At 40.9% G+C, this 24,743-nt stretch overlaps 1 protein-coding gene across 5 annotated transcripts in view; it reads left to right on the forward strand.

Moving 5' to 3' along the window:
- Positions 1 to 24,743, forward strand: part of LOC134222682 (hemicentin-1) — a 740,104-nt gene that overhangs the window by 663,171 nt on the left and 52,190 nt on the right. For all 5 annotated transcript variants that reach the window (XM_062701842.1, XM_062701853.1, XM_062701859.1 and 2 more), the window contains one exon: positions 1,831 to 2,008. In XM_062701842.1, the coding sequence (XP_062557826.1) occupies positions 1,831 to 2,008 (178 nt within the window). The remainder of the gene's footprint in view (positions 1 to 1,830; positions 2,009 to 24,743) is intronic.

Raw genomic sequence — 24,743 nt, forward strand, 5'->3', positions numbered from 1 at the left:
AATTTATCAGTGGAGAACATCTTGTTGCGATTGCTAAATTATTTAACTATTTGGCCTCAAGAGAAACATGTTTTTGAACTCCCTTCCACCTGTGAAGATGAACGGCCCAAAACGCTGCCGGGGTTGTGCAGTAAAGGTCGTCAGCTGAAGATGTGGAGTGTGGCAATGGTAGACACAAGGCAACGTCACCGGCCCATGTAGAGGCTATCCGCTGGACAGAAGCCATAAACAAGCACCACTCAATCACGCTCCACTCGGTACGGCAACAGCAGTAGCAGCCGTTTCGGATCGGAGAAGTCCCATCTGGCGGTGCCATTTCGGCTTGTATGTTCTGACAAATTTACGTGCTGTTGGCATGTGTGTCGCGACAGGCTCGCATACATACGCGGGCCAACCAACCTACTACAGCAGTGACAAGAGTCCTCGATCAAAATCCACTCAGCGTCCTGGTCGTTGTTGCCGTCGTTGTCGTCATCTTGCTTGTTAGGAACCAGAACCGTTACCCGGCAATGGCTGCTGGGGGTGGTGGGCCGTTCTGATTCACCGTGCATTCAACCTTAAGGCCGCGGGGAATTGCGTTGATATAGCGAAATGTATGGACCGTGGAAAGCGATTCGTCGAATTAATCGCAATTTGCAAATCGTGCCCAGATGGTTTCTTTTTGGAAGTTTATCAAGCCCCAAGGCGAGTCGTCGACGGTACATGACAGCCGAGATCAGATTTCTCGGAAGCTTCTGAGATTTATATTACATTGTCATCGCATACACACTTAAATCATTTCACAGATTTCGGTGAATTTTGCTTCAATTCACCGAAATCTCAACAGCAGATTTGTTCGGTAATTATTTCACCGATTTTCTGCGGTATTTTTCTTTGTTCAACTGTCAAAACCACCAAAAAATCTGTAAAATTTTTACCGAACAGTTCTGCTGTTGAGATTTCGGTGAAATTTTACAGAAATCTGCGATTTATTTTAAGTGTGTACAGTTACCATGTCAGCTCAACAGTGGCTTTGTAAATATTTCTTTCTAGTTGGAGTCTTCAATCAGCATGACACGGATGACAATGGCATTGTTGATAGTTGTCATTCATCAACAACATGTTCAGAGAAGTGAGAAAAAGTTCCTCAAATCGAATAACAAAATTAAATCTTCATTTGTTTTACTCGATGAGACTAATCAAAGCTTGAAGCTCTATTCGAAACCAATATTTTGTCACGTTTATTAAGCGTCCGAACATAATGCTAAATCTGCGACTGCCAGCGCCAGCACGTTAATATTCTCTACTTAACTTCGCCTTTCACTCGTGACAACGATCTACCCCAGCAGCATTCCGAGGGTACATAGCTGTAATAGCTATATTTATTAAGCATCGTCATCATTGTATCGAAAGCTGTTCACCGCATGTCGTTCGAAACTATGGGAGTCGTTCGCTCATAAGCTCATATTATGTATGTTCAGTAGCGACTTCGACAACGATAACGGTTGACCGCAGCGGGCGTGGAATCCGCTCCGAACTAAGGGGCGGTTGGCGGAAGTCCATAAAACCGCTGGCACCCCCACGACGCGACCACCGCACCAGTTAGTCACTTCTCGTGTCACCCAACATCGCATCATCTCGGTTCATATTCGTTCGAAGCCATTAGATAACGGTCCGCCAGGTTTCGAAAGCAATTAAAACTTAATCCCAGTTAGAGAGCGATGACTATACGGCGGTATGGCAGGATTTCCGGGTCCCCAGCGTAGTAGTCGTCCCCCCATTCTATACCATTGTTTATTATTTTCAACTAATCCCGGCTCTCCGATTTTCATCTCGTTTCTGCGATAACAGGCCACCCTAGCGCCGCTCTTCCGGATCACACAGAACGAGCCACATTTCAAGCTGCACAGTTTGGAACCGGGACGGATGTACCAGCTGCTGGTGTACGCAGTCAACGCCAAAGGCAAGAGCGAGTCGGCGTACGTGTTCGACAACGTCCGGGCCGGTCAGGCGCTGATACCACCCTATGGTAAGTGGAGAACGATTCAAACTTTTGAAGATCTGGGGAGAATTATTTCTTATTACTTCATTATTGGGATTACTTTGAGCTTGAGTGACATTGATATTTTTTTTTGACTCACTGATGAAGTTCTGCCAAATTTTGAAAGCTAATAACATCACACCGAACTAATGGATTTCCGTTTTAAAAGATCTATTCTTGATTCTTGAGTCGATTTTACACGGTAGAGATGAGCAGAAAGTTGCCGAAGGTTAAACACTATTAGAGCAACTACCCGAGTAGCACACTTGTCATATACTAATTATTGTGACTCATATGCAACCTTATCAAGTCACATTGGAGTTGCTGCAACTAAATCGATCTGAATTGTGCTACTAGGGTAGGATAATTAACATATAAATATACTACGTTTTGACAGGACAAGTGAATTGAGAAAGTCAGAACAAATGAGCGCGAAATAACCGTCCTTGTCCGGGATTGCCAGTTTGATTTCGCATTTATTGGAATTGCCCATTTGTTTTCGCTAAAACCAGTTGGTAAGCGGGGTTATCGTATTTTGTTGTTGATACTTCATCAGATGATGAGAAGATCAAAAGATTGGTTAAACAACATCCAATGATTAAAAGAAGGAAGATATCACTTTTTAAAACATTTATTTCGGCAAATAAATTCTTGTTATATCTTAGTAAATGATATTACCAAGAAAAAGATGTTTACCGAAACTGTCATTTTAGGAGAAGCGTCACTTTTGAGGAATTGTTATTTTCGGAAAAAAGTCATATTCGGGGAAATATCATATTTGAGAAACTGTCATTTTCGGGGAGACGTTAGTTATATTCGGGAAAATGTCATGTTCGGGGAAATGTCATATGCGCAGATTTTTTTTGTGAATTTTTATCACGGATATGGTATTTGCGGAAAATGTTATTTTCGAGGATATGTTTTTTTCCGCAAAAATGTTTATTTTTTGAGGATTTTTTTTTCAATTTAAAGAATTGGGCGAGCTGGGTAGTCTAGTGGCTACCGCTTCTGCCTTATAAGCAGGAGGTCGTGGGTTCAATTCCAAGCTCCTCTCCTCTCCTAATTTGTATTTCTATCTTAGTTCTTCTGTGTTTCACTTCTATCAAAACAATTCCTACTGTTGTAACCTTCCACACAATCCCAAAACCTCCCGTGGCACCTATGAGAGGTCGTAGAAATTCTTTGCATCTTTCTTAAGTAGGTGTTCAACTAACCATCCTTCCCCTTCCTCAGCATTCGCAAGGACGTCGACAGGGAGTGTATTAATTCCATCTAAGAGATAGTGATAGAGATAAGAGATAGTGAGAGTTTCATTCGAATTAAAAATGTATTCAGAACTAGGAGAACTTTACCAGTTTTGGTCATGTGTCTATTTTGTCCAATTTTTCGCATAACTCCAAAATTCAAGGAATTTTCGAGGTTTTCATTAACTCTAACAGGAAATATATTCTTACGCTTCACTGTTGAAACTGATCGATATTATATAGACAATAAGGACGATAAATTAGACAATAAGGTGGCCAAAACCGGTACACTCACCCTATCCAAAAAGAAATCATACAGACCATCTGTATTATTGAAAATGTACGTCTTCGACATACTGATATATCATGAACTCTATGATCACTACACAGATAAAAATATGTTGTGATTTTAAATTTATTTTCATGCACATAATTGGAGCATGCAAATACACGTAACATTCAATCGATCTCACTATTCTTTTAAATCAAAATAAATTTAAACGGTGCTTGCTTGTAAAATTCAATCAAATTTAATTTAATATCGAATGTTAATTCGTTTGATGGGATAAGCTGCAATTTTACACGTCGTTGAGTTTTCCAAATTATTTGCTGTGTATTTTCTAGGGATTCAGAACAAGGATATGGGCAAGGTAAATCAACCATTTGCGAGTGGTTTGTAAAGGTTTAATCTTAACAGGACGGAGAAAGCAACGGAAACAAGTATTTAAAAAGTTTAACACGGCTAAGAGGGGTTGGTTGGTCAATTTGTGTCAAAAGAAGCCCTTCCTTTTCCTAGACGAGGCAAAACTCCGATTTCAGAGGCGCTTCTAACAATCAATAAGTGTGTCATCAATTTGTACAATATTGCACGATATATGTTGCGCAAAAAGGGATACGGAGTCATTGGTCAAAAACTTATTTATTGCGGGGAGCTCTTTAGAAAGTCGAGAGTTTCCTTTTTATGTTTTCTTTGTGTGAATGGAATGCTGGATAGTTTTTGTACTGATGGTCCTTTGGACAGACAAAAATGTTCCAATTGCTGTCGTAATTTTGCTATCAATTACCCCAATGTTCACCGGTATCCAGAGTTTCACTCTATTTGGGGTTTAGATGGAGCCCTCATTCGTTGTGATGCTAATATTGTAAGTTATTTCCGTTCTATTTTGATCATCCCATATTCCTCTTAACCTTATTGCCCATTTTTCTATCCAATTGAAATTATTTTAGGCTGGTGAGAGCGTATCTCAAGAGAAATTAGCGACAAAATAGATCCGTTTTAAAGGAAGTTTGTACAGCTACATTTGAAATTTTTGATAGTAATTTTTTTTAAGCCGTGGATATTTATCCGAAGGAGTGTTTCTTCCTGAGAAAGGACTGTATCAGGATCTTAGAAAAAATGGATTTGAATTTGATTCTTGAATAAACAAGTACAGTACTATTCCAATAGCTAAATGAAAAATAAAGTTTTAATTTAATAATTATTTGTGAGCGTCTTAGAGGAAATGCTACGCAGTTTAAAAATCTGTTGTCTTCCTTTTACTTCCACTAATTCGTTTCGTATCAACACAGATACAGGGGTTAGGCAAAATGATTGAGATAGGCAAAATTTGGCCCAAATTCAAATCCTTATAACTTTTTGAAAAATTGATTAAATTGAACAAAACCGGAAGCATTCGACGGCAAATTTAGTCAAGATTTAGGAACATGTACGATCATGAATACTGGCCATCGAACACCGGAGATGTTCCGGATTTTCGGAGGCCATGTCAAAAACACATTTTTTCTGCAGCTCGTATTTTTGTGTGGCTTGAAGTTACATCAATAAACACTATATTCCTAGAAACTAGATCTTATTTAAAATTGAATGCGGGCTGTTGTGCTAAGATGCGTTGAAAAACATCCGAGATATGGCCATTTCAGTAGACCTGGTTCCGGATACTATGATCAATTATGTTTATCCTTACTCACGTATGTATTATCCGGTACCATATCAATATGGGTATCAAACTTCAAGATTTTTCATGGAGATGCTTCAGGAAGCATATTCAGGACGATCAGTTGCTCTGACCACTCTGTTGTAGGTTCCAGGTACCTCGGGGGAAGTGGCCAATTTGAAAAAACGAACAGTGGGTAATGTCTGTGACCTAACCGCGAAGTGGACGTAGGACTTGACTTGACCATGCCTTTGAATATGTATAATACATCCAAATCTCTCACGTCACCTAATTTGTATAAAAAATCGGCGATAACAGCCCAAACATTATTATAACAATTTTCATGAGCAATATAGGAAAAAATATCTCAAAAAGAAAAGCTCTCAATAGATTTTTCATCTAATAGTGGAATTTTTTGTGATTTATTTCATTATATGTCACAGTTCTTGTTATGTAACGGTTATGAAAAAATCTTGAAAATCTGCTATTCGCGTATAACATTTTATCTCTAGAGTATTTTAGAATTTTTAAGAACTCCTTAGTAAGTCTATCAATGGATCTCAAAAGAACCGTATTCTTTGAAAATAAACATTTTCTATGTCCATCTGTTGCGTCTTGTTGCAGTGGATTGTAAAACTAATGTTGGGTGCTTCGGGTGGAGCGCGAAAACAAAGCTGTCTTCATGCAGTGTAGGTATGTGCCGACGTGTGTTGTTTCTCCAGATGGAACCAGCGGGATACGAACTGCCGACCGATGAACCGGGGACCCATTGCGAGCTTTATCATTATCTTTCTTGGCCCTGATAAGGGCCGGAAATTAACTTTTTCATGGACAACTGGTTGACCGAAAGAGTTTCTTGTTCGAAACCAAAACACACGCACGGTTTCTTCAAAAGCATCGCAATTCTTTCTCTTGCTTTTTTTCAGCCTGTCTCGGATCGATACTGATGCCGGCCGGCCTCGGCTCGACTCTGCTGCTGTTGACGGTATCTGCTCGGCATTGCTGCGGTGTCGGGTCTGTGGGGTGGACTGCTTCTGGAACTTCTTCTACTGTTGTACTGATGGCTATGCTTCGGCTGATGTTGGCCTCGACTCTGCGGGGCCGAAAAAGTGGATAGTATGGACGATGCTGCCTTGCTAAAAGGTGTGAATGCTGTCGAATCGATATTACTGTTACTTGGCTTGTCCCGGTCAGAATGAAAGGAAAAAAAAATCACGTTGCGCTATTTTATGCCTTCTCGTCAGACCCAGCAGCAGCTCATTCGCAGCTTCGACTGAAGGGCCTCCGAGTCCATGCGATATCGACTGAATAAGGAAATTATTCAACTCTTATAGCCTTGAAAAAGGCTGTTTGTTTCGGCTTGGTCCAACTAATAAGAAGGACTGAATGCTCTGTAATGCAACGTACACACCAGTCAAGCAGTTTGACGAACATTGACTCCGCCCCCAAGAAAACGCTTCGGTTGCTGCTTTGTTTGAACGTGTGTGAAGTTGTTCGAACAACCATTTGACAGTTGGCGGCTCGGTTGGAAAAATTAAAACGGTTTGATTTTGGTTTGAGTTGTCGGGGGTGGAGTCAAAGTTCGCCGAACATGTTTGAGCATTTGTAGTGAAGTTGCACAAACCCCCATATATTTTGTGATGGTTGGTGCTCAAGTTGGCGCTTCGGTCGTTCGTGTGTGATATTGTTGGTCGAATAAATTGATTGTTCGTGTCGCTGTTGGTGAAACTTGATGGATGTTTGAATAAACGAGAGGTGGAGTCAATGTTGGTCAAACTGCTTGACCGTGTGTATGTTCCATAAGCGAATGCACTTTTTTTTATACTTAATTTTGAATCGTCTGTGCTTCCCGATTGGTCGGCCAATCAGTGAGCGTCTTGTATCCCGTTCCTTTGTCAGCCAAAGCGTCATCATCATCCACGTGTTCGTGATGGGCTTCTTCTTCTTTCTTTTGTTGCTCGCTGCTGGCGTCTATTTCCTAACGGGACTTTTCGCACGGTACAGACCACAAGCCAGGCAATCGAGCTAAGAATTGCTGTTCAGGTGGGAAGTGCGGAAAATTTAGGATTGGTAGCTTGGGAGAACATTCAGTCACGTTCGCTTTGTGCGCGAACAGTATCAAACAATGTTTTTCTATATAAATCGATTGATAGCTTTTCATTTTGAGATATCTTTTTTAAATTTCTCACGAAACCTGTTATATAATAACTTTTGGGCTGTTATCACCGATTTATTTATCTAAATTAGATTATGTGAGAAATTTGGACATATTAATTGTCTTTAAAGGCATGGTCAAATCTAGTCTTTCGTCCACTTCGCGGTCACAGTTCTTGTTATGTCACGGTTATAAAAAATCTTGAAAATTCGCTATTCGCGTATAACATTTTATCTCTAGAATATTGGATTTGACACCCAAGTACATTTTCTAACGCGGAGGGTATTTAAAACTTTGATATTATATATATATCAGTGGCTCTCAGAAGAACCGTTTGCTTCAAAGAAATACATTTTCTATCTCCATCTGTTGCGTCATGTTGCAGCGTACTGTAAGGCTGATGCTGGGTGCTCCTAGGTGGAGCGCAAAACCAAAGCTGTCTTCATGCAGCGTATCCGCTTGACGTGTGTTGTTTCTTCAATGGAACCAGCGGGATGCGAATTGCCTTAATGCAGCATGCGACGAACCAGTGACGAATGCCACCCAATTGCGAAAATTGTTATTAATTCTCTTGGCCCTGACAAGGGCCGAAAATTAACTCCTTTCGGGGAACTGGTTGACCGAGGGGGTTTCTTTACATTGCAGTTCTTTCTCTTGATTTTCTTCAAGTTGTTTCGGCTCGATACCAATGCCGGCCGGTCTCGACTCAACACTGATGCCGGTCGGCCTCAGCTCTTCATTGATGCCGGCTAGTTTCGGCTCGACTCTGCTGCTGTTGCCGGTATCTTCTCGGCATTGCTGTGGTGTCGGGTCTGTAGAATGGGCTGCTTCTGGAACATTTTCTGCGGCTGTACTGGCATGCTTTGGCTGATGGTGGCCTTGGCGCTACCGGGCCGAAAAGCGGATGATGCGGACGAAGCTGTTTTGCGAAAAGTTGCGAGTGCTGTCGAATCGATGCTGCTGTGGCTTTGCTTGTCCCGGTTAGAATGAAAGAAAAATATCCCGGTGGAAGTTCTGAATAGAATGAGAAGGGAAAATTGCGTCACCCTCTTTTATGGCTTATTTTAGTGCGCAGTTGCAGCTTATCCGCTAGCGTCTGCAACCATCAGAATCAAGCGAACAAATGACGCGAGGAACAAGCGGCACCCATATTTATAGGATTCAGTGCAGTCAATGTTTTGCTTCGAAAACAGTTTTAGGCCTATTGAAACAAGTTTTTCGGGTCATATCAAGTATGAATATGAAAGGCATACTTAAGATCTGTCGATTAAGGGTTTTTCCGAAGAGATCCGTTCACTGGGACAAACGCTATGATCATTCAAAATCTTTCAACACAGCGTAACGCGGTCGATTTAGAAATATTGAAATGACACCCGGTATAGTGAAGAGAGACGTAAGTCCTACGTCAAAACGTTCAGAGCCCTATCAATATGGGTATCAAACTTCAAGATTTTTCATGAAGATGCTTCAGGAAGCATATTCAGGATGATCAGTTGCCCTGACCACTCTGTAGTAGGTTCCAGGTGTCCTGGGGAAGTGACCAATTTTCAAAATGTTCGAAACCATATCAAATACTCAATACTCATTATCAAAGTTCAAGGTTTTTCATGGAGATGCTTTTGGGGCCCTCCTTAGCCGTGCGGTAAGACGCGCGGCTACAAAGCAAAACCATGCTGAGGGTGGCTGGGTTCGATTCCCGGTGCCGGTCTAGGCAATTTTCGGATTGGAAACTGTCTCGAATTCCCTGGGCATAAAAGTATCATCGTGTTAGCCTCATGATATACGAATGCAAAAATGGTAACTTGGCTTAGAAACCTCAAAGTTAATAACTGTGGAAGTGCTTAATGAACACTAAGCTGCGAGGCGGCTCTGTCCCAGTGTGGGGATGTAATGCCAATGAGAAGAAGAAGAAGATGGAGATGCTTTTGGACTCTCCTGTCGAATAGATTTCGCCGCCGTACGAAGTTGACCATCTACAAAACGTTCATTAGACTGGTCGGCCTCTATGGCCATGAAAGTTGGATGTTGCTGGCGAAGGACCAACGCGCCCTTGGAGTTTCCGAATGGAAGGTGTTGTGGACTATTTATGGTGGGTTGCAGATGGAAGCCAATGGAGGTGGTGGTGGAGGCCAATGAACCACGAGTTGTAACTGTTAGGAGAACTACCACACGGTACAATTTTGGCGGTTACGGTGGGCCGGGCATGTAGCCAGAATGTCAGACGACAACCTGATTGAGATGGTGCTCGATAATTATCCGACCGGTACGAGAAGAAGAGGCGCGATGCGGTTTTCGTTCAACCAACTGGGATCTCTATACAGAGTTGCACTCGACAAAATTTCATGGATATCTACCATCCATTGAAACTCTTATCGACTTGGATGATGCCGTTGATACTACAACGTTGCATATCGTGGAAGCTTTTGAAGAAGCTTGCCCCTTGCGTTCTGTGAAAACCTCAAGAGGAACCCCGTGGTGGAATTCCGATTTGGCTAAGCTCAGGAAGCAGTGTAGAAGGAGTTGGAACAGACGCCATTCAGCAGGGACGGATTCTTTCAAGTTGGCTCGCAAAGCTTACAAGAAGGCTCTACGATCTGCTGAACGATTCGGCTGGAAAAACTTTTGTGCAAATGTTTCCAATTTGAGTGAAGCCAGTCGATTGAATGCGAGATCCAAGGATTTCCAAGTTGTAATATAATTACCAAATGGATTCACCAGATGCTTAAAAACCGACATCTCTACCCGACATTACGTCAAGCAGCGATTAGGAAATTAAGTGTCTGTGGCTGCCCCCAAGGGGGAGCATTGACCCCACTTTTGTGGAGCCTCGTTGCAGATACGCTATTGAGATTACTCAATAATGGCGGTTTTCCTACTTATGGATTTGCCGACGACTATCTAATATTGATAGTCGGTTTGTGTATTACTACTTTATTCGACCTGATGCAAAACGCTCTTCAGGCAGTCGAAAGTTGGTGTCGCCAATATGGCCTTTCGGTTAATCCGAATAAAACATCTATTGTACTTTTCACGGAAAAACGTAATCGTAATGGAATCGCCCATTACATCTTTCTGACTCTGAAATCAATTAGGTAAAGTATGTGGGACTAATTCTTGATTCCAAGCCCTCCTGGACTCCTAACATTGAGCTCAGAGTCAGAAAGCCGTGTATGGCTTTCGGCCAATGCCGACGAACTTTTGGTAAAACTTGGGGTCTTAAACCCAAATATATCAAATGGATTTACACAACAGTTGTACGACCAATTTTGGCTTATGGATGTCTTGTGTGGTCTCAAAAGGGTAAAGTGAGGACAATTCAGTCTAAATTAGGCCATCTTCAAAGGATGTGCCTAATGGCAATGACTGCTCTTCGACTCCCACGGCTGCTTTCGAGGTTCTCTTCGACGTTGTCCCACTACACATACATCTCAAACAAGAAGCACTTTCTTGTACTTACCGATTATGGGTTCTCGGTTTCATGGAAGAGAATCCTGTAAACCGCAGTTCTACACACACTTCGTTGTTACAAATCATGGTTGATTGGGGCAGAACATTCTTCGCTCCAAGTGATCTCACACTCGCTAGTAGTTTTCCTAATAGGACATTTTCAACACAATTCCCCTCGCGGGATGAATGGACATCTGGCTATTGGGAGAGAAGTATGTCAGATAGCATTGATTGTTACACTGACGGCTCCCTCTTCGAAGGTAGAGCGGGTGCAGGTGTCTACTCGCGCGAGCTAAGATTGGAACAGTCCCACTTACTGGGTAGACACTGCACTGTCTTTCAAGCGGAAATATCTGCTATTATGTGTGGAGTGCAATCCGCACTGCAGAAACACATAATGGGCAAAGTAATATACTTCTGTTCTGATAGCAAAGCAGCTATCAAAGCCCTCGCTACGGCCAACTCAAGGTCGAAGTTAGTAATCGCATGTCGAACTCAAATAGAGGAACTGAATTCGGTTAATACATTGCACCTTATATGGGTACCTGTCTATTCTTCCATAGCTGGAAACTAATTGGCTGATGAGTTAGCTTGCACTGGAGCATCACAAGACTTTTTTGGTCCTGAGCCAGCTATTCCAATATCTAAGTGTTGGGTGAAGTGTTTGATTAGCTCTTGGGCACAAACAGTATTGGAGTAATTTGGATTCATGTCGACAAACAAAATTGTATATCCGAGAGCCATCTCCGGTATAAGCTAACTATTTAGCTAATCTGTCTAAACAGAATTGCAGTGTCTTAGTCAACGCCTTGACAGGTCACTGCCGACTCAACTATCACATGGCAAATATTCAACGTGTTGAATCTTTTGCCTGTGATGGTTGTTAATCCGATTATGGAACTTCTTATCATCTGATATGTAACTGCCCATTTTATGCGCAACTGCGTTTTCAAATATTTGGTAAACACTTACTAAGTGAAATTGACTACAGAAACCTGAACCTTCAAAGTATTCTGTTGTTCATAACCCGTTGTAGTGAGGAGCTATGAGCTTTTGTACGTGTTGTATACGTTGTATGCCCTCTTCAAGGGTACCTTTCCCAAACTTCCCATTTTTGACATAGGACTACGTCTGTGTTTTCTATATTGGGGTACACTTTACGATTGCGAAAATCGGGGACCGTCACGAAAATATGATAGACTTTAAACTTTAATATCTAAGCCGTTTCTCGATGGATTTTCAATTTTTTTGGACCATTCGATCAAGAATGAGTCAACGCTTCTTTGTATTTATTTGAAAATACTGATTTTTAACTATTTATTATCGATAATTGATAAAAAGTTTAGAAATAGGTAAACTAACCAATCACGTACATGCATCACTAGCACAGACATCAAAAATCAATCACTTGCGGGTTTGGATCTAATCCTCAGTATTAACAAGATTTTACGCAGAGCAGACAAATCAAAGCGATCGCAGCGGAGCGGACACAGCATCACAGAGGCGCTAATAACATTTTCAAAGAAAATCCATCGCATTGGTGGTGGTGCTAGATGTGTTGCTGCAGATCATTCAACCTCAACGAACCAGAATTTCATTTGAAGAAAAGGTTGACCATAAAAATAGCACTGTGGCAATCCGGCACCGCCAGTGCCAATGCTGAAAATTTATTACAAATTGTGGTGTCAGTTAGTTGGAAAGGAGCATTGGGAAAAGAAAATTGGTTCTTCTCAGGACCAACATTTTATGAAAAAACCCAAATTAATCCACCTAGCGGTGATGGTGCCTTTCTCGTTCGTTCAAAAGGATTGGAAAAATCTCAAATAACACAAACATAGTTTTAAAATTAGTATTTTCGCCATAACTTTTTACCCAATTGTACGATCCGGCCAAGTTTCTATAGGAAACAATGGGACAAGATTCTGCGTCGAATGCAATCTGTTGCGAGCGACCTGAGAAGCACACATATTGCACATCAATCACAGTAACTTATATATGACTAGGGCTTCCATTTTTCCTGGGAATCAACTTCCCGGGAAACGGGAAATGAAATAATAATTCAAAAATGAAATAATAATTCCGAAATCATTTCCGGGAATGGAAGCCCTATATATGACCGGAATCAGTCACAATATGGTTACTGCAACCAGATTTGTTGAACTTGTGTTGCTTGGGGAATAGATGAAGTCTAAGTGCTAAAAAAGTGAGCTAGACTTTTTTGAACTCTTTTTCGCAATAAATAGTAATTTGACCATAACATCTAAGCCCATAGTCCGATCTGGCCAATTTTCTATAAGATAATATGAGACATTCTGCGTCGAATGCAATTTAATGCGAGCAAATCGGTTGAGGAAAAGTGCCTGAAAAATGAGTGACATTTTTTACGCGATTTTCTCGTATGAATTTGTATTTTGGCCATAGCTTCTGATCCCATAGTCCGATCTGGCCAATTTCAAAGAGGAAACAATATGACAGGATTCTGCGTCGAATGCAACTTGTTGCGAGCAAATCGGTTGAGGATAAGTGCCCGAAAAATAAGTGACATTTTTTACGCGATTTTTTCGTATGATTTTGTATTTTGGCCATAACTTTCGATCCCATAGTTCGATCTGGCCAATTTCAAATAGGGGACAATGGGACAGGACTCTGCGTCGAATGCAACTTGTTGCGAGCAAATCGGTTGAGGATAAGTGCTCGAAAAATAAGTGACATTTTTTACGCGATTTTTTCGTATGAATTTGTATTTTGGCCATAACTTCTGATCCCATATTCCGATCTGACCAATTTCAAATAGGAAACAATGGGACAAGACTCTGCGTCGAATGCAACTTGTTGCGAGCAAATTGGTTGAGGATAAGTGCTCGAAAAATAAGTGACATTTTTTACGCGATTTTTTCGTATAAATTTGTATTTTGGCCATAACTTTCGATCCCATAGTTCGATCTGGCCAATTTCAAATAGGGGACAATGGTACAGGACTCTGCGTCGAATGCAACTTGTTGCGAGCAAATCGGTTGAGGATAAGTGCTCGAAAAATAAGTGACATTTTTTACGCGATTTTTTCGTATGAATTTGTATTTTGGCCATAACTTCTGATCCCATAGTCCGATCTGACCAATTTCAAATAGGAAACAATGGGACAGGATTCTGCGTCGAATGCATTTTGTTGCGAGCAAATCGGTTGAGAGTAAGTGACCGAAAAATGAGTGACATTTTTTACGCGATTTTTTCGTATGAATTTGTATTTTGGCCATAACTTTCGATCCCATAGTTCGATCTGGCCAATTTCAAATAGGAAACAATGGGACAGGATTCTGCGTCGAATGCAACTTGTTGCGAGCAAAACGGTTGAGAATAAGTGCCCGAAAAATGAGTGACATTTTTTGAGTAGTTTTGCGCACACACACACACACACACACACACACACACACACACACACACACACACACACACACACACACACACACACACACACACACACACACACACACACACACACACACACACACACACAGACATCACCTCGATTCGTCGAACTGAGTCGATTGGTATATAACACTATGGGTCTCCGGGCCTTCTATAAAAAGTTTGTTTTTGGAGCGATCATATAGCCTTTACCGTATACTTAGTATACGAGAAAGGCAAAAAGAGTGAATTGCGAAAATAGACTGTTTCGGTGGCATCGGTTTTGGCGTGGTAGCTTGGTTGCTGTTAGTGATTCCATCCATTAAAATTCATTACATCATCTCCCTCCGACGCGCTTTGAAGTTTTGCACTTTGAAGAAAGTTTATCTCAGATTGTCGGATCAACCTTATTTTGTATAAAATCAATGAAGACGCCACCTCAGTGGAAACTTTCTACAGCAACCACCCATCGGTGAACGTCGTTCGGACAGATATATGCCAAGAGATAATGTTTGGTAATATGGAGAAGCTTCGCCTTAAGTCAAATTTATGCTGTTATTCCTCGCAATAATTCGCATCTAAGATAAACATCTCATGACCAAATTCAGAATCGAGAAAATTTCAGAGGATTCTTAAAATTTGTCATTCTCCGAACGGTCCGTTGTCTGTGGAATCCCGATCGAAATGACTCGCGCGCGCCGTAAAACAGCTTTCTTATATCTAATGAAGTAATTCCATTAGCCCCGCCCCTTAATTAATCGTTATGAGTGCACATTATATTGACACCCATACAGATCACAAAGGGGCGGGGCTAACGGGCTCAATCTATTGAATACAAGAAAGCTGCTGTACGGCGCGCGCGAGCCATTTTGATCGGGATTCCGCGGAAAGAGCGGAATGAGCGGTTCGAAAGACACATTGGGAAAAGAAAATTGGTTCTTCTCAGGACCAGCATTTTATGGAAAGAGAGTTACTGCGAAAATGGACTGTTTCGGTGGCATCGGATTTGGCGTGCTTGCTGTTAGCAGGGCTTGGATGAATGAAGCAATGAATATGATGACCGATGCTTCAGCACCAGATATACTCCCGAGGAAGGTGGCTTCACGAGAGAACAGTTTCAACGTGCTTAGTGAAGAATGCTTCCTCGCTCCATATGGCACTACCCAGCCAACAAATTGGTTCACATAACTAACTTTCAGTTCTGTTTAATGTACTCTTATATGATGCAATTTGATTGTATAAAATGCATAGATTCCTTCTATGTGAACAAAAGTGGAGGCCATATACGTACAAATCAGTGTTATGGCATAACAAGATATACGACGTATTCCGATTTCAATTTAATCAATATACAATCATGTTGGTTTTTATCAGAGATCGCATATGTTCAGCATAATTGGACTGTTACAACTTTAAATCTAGAATAGTAAAAAACAGTTCAAACATACATCATAATACATACATTATATTATCATAAAAAACATATTGTATTTGCAACAAAAATATTTCTTAGGTCGAAACGTAATCATTATGTGACATGCTGTTAATTGATGATTAGTTAATGTATATATTTATGTTATAAATTTAGCCTCCAGCTTCCAGTTTCGATCCTTTGACCTTCTAGTTCATAGTCCAGAAGCTACCTGGTTCCTCCATGTGTACGCAGTTGTTAAGCAATCATTTATACCTAATGATAATATTGCGTCTGCGAATACAATCTGGAAAAGACATTCCATTACATCTTATACAACATTGTCGACAATGATTGCATAAACCAGTATATGCGATTTGATTGAACACATATATAATTTCATATTGACGTGTATAATATCATCATAATATTATCATCTCTAAGAGGAGAAATACAACGTTGTCAATATAACAAAATTGCCCTCAAAGTTTGTTTTCCCTCAAATCGTGTTTATTGTATTTCTTAAGTGTTCTATAGATCGCAGTGATGTTGTGAATTTATTGTTGAGAACAAAATATGGAATAAAACGACTAATAGTACTCTGTTTCTGGTTGCTAAATTTATATCCATTTAGTGAGTACTTAAAAACAACACCAGGCTGTTTACTATGCCTAATGACAAATAACAGTAAGTATTTATTAAGAATCTACCTTTGAAGGTTTAGTTATACATAGCTAGTACAGATGTACGGAAAAAACACAGTTCATGGAGAATGGGTGCGAAAAGGTTCCCTTAGAGTTCTGGCCAATAGTACAGAAATAACTGAATGATCATTTTCATGTAGTTCTGTTTCACAGACATTGACTGGGTGATTACCGATTGTTTAATGTTGAGGTATGTATTTGTATAAAACAATTACCGCTTTTGATATTTGTCTTCGAATTGTATTTGATGACAATGACAAATGTGTTCTTTTCAATATTCTTGGAAAAGAATATTTTATTGAACATTCAAGGATCAACAGAGTTGTTGTAAGCATATTTGAAATCATTATAACAGAGGACTTTACAATCAAATCTTAACGACATTGTAACTTCAGATGCACATATATGTAATTTTTCAAATATTTGCGATATATGATTCCGTTTTGAGTTTAAATTTACATATTTACAACTTATGACATAGATTGTAATTAGATTGTACATTTGCATTATATGTAACCTTTCTACAATTTTTCACAACTTCTGCTGGATCTATATATGATTACGATCTGATCTGTGAATATATATAATTTAATTTGTACATTCTTATACGATTGCTGGTTTGCTGGGTATTGTACGAAACAGTTGGAGAGTCAAACCAAGCACCCGCTAGTGCAGAGAACATTTAACTCTCTTGCCTCATTTATAGTGAGTTGCGCATTTCGGTTGGAATGAATGTGTGAAAGAGAGGTTTATAATGCAGGCTCGCTCTTTCTCACTAATGTGGTTTTTAATTTACACAACACTCACTCGCATCTGAAACACTTCCGATGAACGAAGGAAACATTCTCATCTCACGCTGCCCTACTGAACGCTGCCTCCTCGACACTACCCGGTTTATGAAGATGCCACGTTCAAAACTCCCCACTTTCAATGTATAAAACGAATGCTTTATATTTGCCTCTTCCCTTATTCGTGCAGCAAGCATCACGTCATCGAGCGAACATCAATCGGTGTACCGAAATTAAAACCTCGCTGTGGGCTAAAAACGAAGCATTCATTCGTTTTTGAACGAATTTTTCAAGGCCTGGCTGTTAGTGATTCCATCCATTCAAATTTACTGCATCATCTCCCTCCGATGCGCTATCAAATTTGCTAGTTACGATTGAGTTTTGCACTTTGAAGAAAGTTCATATCGAATTGTCGGATCAACCTTTTGTATAAAGACCTTTTTGGAGGACATCATCCTCAAAAATTGACGAAATAAAGGAAAAATAAGTAGTGGCGTGAAACCAAACGGAAATATATTTATTTGCAACGTTTGGTTTTCGCCCGCGATGTAAGCGTACGTGGCAAAGTAAGGATTGTGATGTCCCCGACTGAAAGCCAGTCGATTGTCATGTTGATTCCACGGTTAGAGATTCAAAGTCCATCCAACTGGGAACAACTATTCGACTTCTTGATTGAGTTGACCTCCGAGCAGTTTGCGAAATGTTAATAAAACGAGACAAATTATTATGGCAAATACCATCATTTTCGAATAGCTACGCAGTCCTACGTCACATTTGCGTACAACCCGATTGGGCTGCACCTTTGAGTTTTTCCCCTCCCTATTCCTTTCCTTTTTGTTCACTTCCTTTTCCGTCAGGTGCGTGATGAGAAAGGCTGTGAAGGCGATGGCACAAATCTCCCGAATTGAGGTGAACATGCCCCTGGAGCCGACGTTCTGATACCTGATATGTCGATTGGGTGACAGTGACTGAACTGGTAATTTAGCCGAAACGGTCGATAGGCTTGAAATTTATTTGAGCCGAACAGCTGTTATGAATCCTGCGTAAAACAAAAATGTTACTAGAGAGGTCATTTGGCCGAAATAGACGTTTGATCGAATAGGTTATTTTGCCGTAAAAGCCGTTTGACCGAAAAGGTCAGTAGAACGAAAATGCAGAAATGGTCGAACAGGTCATAGGATAAGACATCCACAAAATGCCATCACCCCAATTTTCGTCAACCTAATTTGAAATTTTAACTAAATGTTGAAAGCAGTTAAAGTTCACCTTTTCTACCATTGTTCAATAATTGCATGGAAAACTTATCGTTTGACCAAATAAAAATACGTGTGAAAACTGTTAAATCAATAACGATCAATGAGAACCGAGAAGCCATAACATTCATTTCATTTCATTTCATTTATTTAGTCTACATCTATACAGATAACACTGAATCAACCATTTGACGCCACAATACACGGTTCGAGGCCGCATCTCTCCATCCTCGAATACGCCCCACGCTCGCCAAGTCGTTCTGCACCTGGTCTGCTCATCTCGCTCGCTGCGCTCCACGTCGTCTCGTACCTGCCGGATCGGAAGCGAACACCATCTTTGCAGGGTTGCTGTCCGGCATTCTTGCAACATGCCCTGCCCATCGTACCCTTCCGGCTTTAGCTACCTTCTGGATACTGGGTTCGCCGTAGAGCTGGGCGAGCTCATGGTTAATTCTTCGCCGCCACACACCGTCTTCTTGTACACCGCCAAAGATGGTCCTAAGCACTGGTCTCTCGAATACTCCGAGTGCTTGCAAGTCCTCCTCGAGCATTGTCCATGTTTCATGTCCGTAGAGGACTACCGGTCTTATCAGCGTTTTGTACATGACACATTTGATGCAGTGGTGAATCTTTTTTTACCGCAGATTCTTCTGGATACTGTAGTAGGCCCGACTTCCACAGATGATGCGCCTTCTAATTTCACGACTAACATTGTTATCAGTCGTTAGCAAGGATCCAAGGTAGACGTATGCCTCGACCACCTCGAAGGTATCCCCGTCTATCGTAACACTGCTTTCCAGGCGGACCCTGTCGCGCCTCGGTTCCGTCCACACGTATGTACTTTGTCTTCGATGCATACACCACCAGTCCAACTTTTGTTGCTTCACGTTTCAGGCGGGTGTTCAGTTCTGCCAGCTTTGCAAATGTTCGGCCGACAATGTCCATGTCATCCGCGAAACAAATAAATTGACTGGATCTGTTGAAAATCGTACCCCGGCTGTTACACCCGGCTCTCCGCATGACACCTTCTAGCGCAATGTTGAACAACAGGCACGAAAGCCATAACATTAGAAAAGATTAATAGGAAAGAGAAGTAAGTTGTTTCACCTACCACTTTTCACTTCACATTTCTCAATGACATTTTCGGTCAATTGACAAATTCGGTTGAACGAAATTTTCGGTCGTATGTCCATTTCGGCCAGATGGGTGTTCAATAAATGTCGTTCAAATTGGTCAACATCGCATTTGTCGTACTGACCGCCGAGTTTCTCTAACCTGCTACTTGAAGTGTATACATAAATAAGCCAGTTATGATCCTTTTGTCGGCTGGAAATATTAGCGCCTAGCTCGTATTGCCTGGTGAAACACACTTCCCTCTTTTAGTTGTAGGCTTATTCTTCTTAGGATGCTGTTTCTGAACATATTTTCCTAAAGCCTTTCGGACACAATGTTAAGCGAATCCCAAAATGAGCTCCTGGAGAAAAATGTATTTTTTTCGAAGGAAATTTTTAAAAGGATTATTAAGGAAATCATTTGAAGAAACTATTAGGAGCGAATCTTTAGGAAAACTTTTGAGGAAAGAGACTAAAGACAAACGTGGAGACGTTTGGCCGAAAGCCATTCGTCATAAATCCATGTTGCCGAAAGGTCATCTGGCTGGAATTAGCCTTTCAAAAATGTAATGATCTGTTGGTAGAAAATGCCACTTGACCGAAATTGTTGTTTGGCAAAAAATTGTCTCCGGGCAAAAAGAGCCAGTTGGCCAAAAATGTCATTTGGTTGAACGTACTATATGTGCCAACATGTCTTTTGTCCAAACAATAGTGAATGTGAAAAGTGCGAAGTGATCAATGGTAATTGAGGGGTAAGAAGTAAGAAATAAGAAAGCAGAACAGAGAAATAAGAAGTTGGGAATAGAAAACGAAAAGTATTTAAGCTCTTTTAGTGGAATCATTGGCGTAAATAAGGGGATTTGTTTCGGAATCTTTCGAAGATTTGCTTCGGAATTGCTTGAAGATTTAAGTCTCTCGGACTCTCTCGATGCTTTGCCTCGGAATCCCTCACTGATTTGCTTCCGAATCCCTCGACGATCCAAATCCCATTGATGAATTTCTTCGGAATCGTTTGACGATTTGCTTCGGAGCCCCTCGATGATTTACTTTGGAATCCCTCGAAAAATTACGTCGGGATCATTTGACGATTTGCTTCAACATCCCTGGAGGATAAGCTTCGGAATCGCTGGAAGATTCTTTTCGAAATCCCTGAACGATTAATTTGGAGTACCTCGACGATTTTCTTCGGGAACCCTTGACAGATTGATTGATTTATTAAATCCTCCGACAATTGGCTTCTACATACCTGGAACATTGCCAACATAATCCCTGGAACATTCTCTGGAATGTAATCTGGAATTGGAATTCCGGGATTATTTCCAACACACTTTCTGGAATATTCCCGTCGGAACTCCTGCAACATTCCCTTCGGAATTCCTGAAACAATCCCGTCGGAATTCCTTGAGGATTGCCGTCCACGGATTACCAAACAAGGATTGATGATGGAGAGGATTCGACTAATGTTGGTATATCAGAACTTCTAACGACATTGCAGTCTCGGATAATCAAAACAAAGGTTCTAGTTTTTTCCCGACGTTTCGACTCTATTTCGAGTCTTCTTCAAAAGGACAATTCTACAAAAATCTTTTGTCGTTTAGAGGTACATAATCAGTTAATGTCAAATCTTGAATTGTACATCGGATATTGAACTAAGTGAAACGAAGCGATTTTTACACTAATTAATTTCATTTGGGTGCTCACTATTTAGAATACACGAAAGAGAAGCTGTGCTGGTTTGATTCCCATCATATTAGGGAACAAGCGTCGCATGTCTACTGGGTGCTGTGTAAATTTCCCGTAGATTCCCGTAAATTCCTTTCAGAACTCCTGGCAAGAAATAAGGAAATTCCTAAAGACCCACAGAAGAAAAGCTGAGCGACATTAAAGCAATTCTCAAGCCCTGCGACCCTACTAAGTTCCCTTCAGTTTGGCGCTTTGCTTTAACACTTGAAGGGCACTTTGTGGAATTCCTGATAAAAGTATGAATGCTTTATTTCAATTCTCAAAGTCAGGAATAGCAAGATGCTTCGTCAAAATTCTTGCATAATAAAATCCACACCTTTCCTCCCTCTTCTTCGATTGATTGAAAATTTTAATCGTACCACTGTTCCGCATACTCGGTCCCATAATGCATGTCCCAGGTAATAGGAACTCCCCCGTCAGCAGTTCGTCTTCGGGTCCGGAAGAGTTCGGAACGACAAAAGTCCAACCGAACAGTAGTTTTAATTTTGCTCGTTTGCCTTTCCCATTCTGTGCCCGGAAGCAGTTACCGGGTGCACAGAAGTAGAAAAGGTCCTACTTATCTTTCCCCGAGGAACTATCTCCGACTGTTAGGAGTGGTGACCGAGTGGGGTCGGTGCGGGTGGCAAAAGTTGTATGGAATTTTGCCTATCTCTGGCAAAAGAGTGGCCCATTTCCCCATTAATTCGAATGGAAATTGAAAATCAATAACTCAATTTTGTGTTGCTGCTGTCTTCATAAATTTGTTTTATGACTAGTCAATTTCTGTTTTTCGATTGGAAGTGTTCATTTATCACAATCACCGCCGCCCCACAAAAGCATCACTCCTTCAATCCAAAATGCGAGGAGATGCTAATTCAAGGCTCAATCCCCCGTAGGCTCTCTGTGATTGACTTGAAAGCGCTTGTCATTCTTAGAATTTTCAGCTCTCTGTTCGGGGGCAATCCATCCGAAGGATGCAAAAGTAATTAATTTAAATATTTCATGGAGCACCTAACTGGAACAGATTCTGATGGTGGTAACACAGGAGACTCGAATTTAGGTTCCTCAGGCCGGAGTTCCACCGGTCATCACCTTCGGTTCGGTTGTCCGTTTCTTTCCATTCCTAGGCAGGGTGACGCAACCAGCCTTTGGCTACCTTTAGCATCCCCAACTACACCCGCACCCGTCCGCAGTACCCTTTTGTGGCTTTTGTGGATTCGGACACACATAGAAAGTGGCAAAAATGCAAATCAGGTCTTATTTCTCATCTTTTGTCGAAGCATGACTCGTTCGAATACTTTCCAGACCTCCGTTCTCCGGCGATCTTAGCATTGCATTGGAACCCGCCAGTCCGTTCCGGCTCGGCCACTGCTGCTGGTACCGAAATGATTGAAGGGACAAAAGAAGCGAAGATGGACGATCCTTTTTACCTACTCACTCACTCATTCGCTCATTGGGACGTGAATCAATGACTCGATCGATGGCGGTATAAAATGCTCATCAATCTTGTATTTCATTTGCCGGAATACGAAGAGCAGGGATGAGTGTACGAAAATTGGTTCTTACGTAGTGCAGAGGAAAATTAATGCGGAGTTTGCTTATGCTTTTTCGTCTATGCGATGCTAGGAAAGCGCGTTTTTGTTATTTTTTATAGACGATTGCAAAAAACTGTTATTTTGTATGTTTTTACTTCGGGGGGACTTTAGACCAGGTTTAGTTCCGATGAACATTGAAAAAGTTAAAAATGACATTGAAACTTCCTGTGGGAACCTTCAAAATGTCTGAGGGAAAGTTGTCAAGCCTTCAGAGGTTCCAAATTTCTGATCAAAAGCTTCAAATCATTCGAGTAAGCAGCTGATCCAATCTTTAGTTTCTGAAGCTTGTCGATACCTTACTAAAAGCAATGAAAACTTATTTCTAATTCTACTACAATATTTCCTTACTTTAAATCTATTCCTTTCTAGTTTTGCTATTTTATTTTAACCTTCTGAGAATGATTTGATAGTACTTTCACGCTTTTGTAGGTACTGTTCTGCTGGAAGTCTATCAAGCACCAGCTGCTATCAATTTCCAATCTCGTATTCACATATAGACAACATTTCCTTTTGACATTTTTTCAAATAAACTAATCAGGTCACGTTGACCCATCTCGCTCTATTTGTTGTGTTTGTTAACACTCCACTCTAATAGATAACTAATCAAAGGCTAATGCATCATTCAAAGTATCCAATCGCACGTAATGGCAAATCTCCGATATTGGCAACGGTTTAGAAAAATGTCCATCTTCGCTGTCCACTTTGTTCTGATCCTACTGATGGATGGAAGCTTCTCCGCTGAATAATGAATCGATTCCGAACGAATACAAACGGCCCGGTTCGGGAAGAGTAATTTCAACCTCACATCCTTTTTCTCGGCGGCTGCTGCTTGCCTTGGCCGTGGAATCCTCCCACTTCCGTTATAATCACGAAACAGCGAGGATTGAATGGAAGAAAATGGCATCGCCCTGGATCGCTTCGAGCGCCGAAAGAGGGAAAAAAATCAGCACGGTAATCCTCTCGGTTGCAAAATTCAGCATCCATCCGTTCTATCGGTTCGCATCACATCTTTAATTTAGATTGTATTGTGAACGTTCCATAGTAAAACATATTTTAACCCATCTTTAAAATTATGGCAAATGTAATGATAAATCGATTGTTTTAGTAACTTTTATGATTTTCAATATTCGAATAGTTTTCAACACAAATCAATATTTTAGATAGATTTTAAAAGTTTTTGGTGAGACCTTTCCATTTGTAATTATTACCGATTGACTTCACACATATATTCATTGCTTGCACTTCAATTTTTGATGTTATTTTCGTTATTTCCGTGATGTTAGATGTTCTCTTAGCCGCCCTCGTCTATGTATGTCTCCCATTTTAGAGTGCTGCTGATTTTTTATTTGTGCTCAAATTGAACTTCATACCGGATACAATCTCGGAACGGAGCGTATTTTTTCCTTCTCGCCCACTCGAATCGGAAATAACGCTCCCTAACAATGACTGTGTTTCTATCTCCAATCAGGGCCTAAGATGCTAGAACGCAGGGTTGTTCCATGCCGTTTTTTATGTGAAAATTTAGCTCATTTTTAGTCATTGTAATTAAATCACACTTTTAAAAGCGTGATGTATTTATTTAACTTATTTGGTGCGATTCTTCCATTTTTTTTAAATAGATTTGGATTTTGCTTTTTAAATTGTTCTAATTACTGTCATAAATATGAAAACTGTTGATAATTCATGTTGGCCATGGGCCACCCCAGGTCCGATTTTGGTAACGACTGTGCAGTGCTTTACGGGTACGGTGATTGGTGTGACTGATTTCTCCAAACATCTACACCGACAGTCAATCCCGGTGGCAAATCAGATATCCCATCCAGGCTGTCCGGGTCAAATTTATCGTCACCAAACCTCTTCTCTCTAGTAAATGGCCCCGGCCCCGGTGGGTAATGAATCATCCTGAGTGCGACCGAAAACGAACCGAAGAAACCCAGCTGGTTTTTGGTTCGG

The sequence above is a fragment of the Armigeres subalbatus genome, chromosome 1 (genome assembly GCF_024139115.2).
Source record: "Armigeres subalbatus isolate Guangzhou_Male chromosome 1, GZ_Asu_2, whole genome shotgun sequence".
Lineage (NCBI taxonomy): Eukaryota > Metazoa > Arthropoda > Insecta > Diptera > Culicidae > Armigeres > Armigeres subalbatus.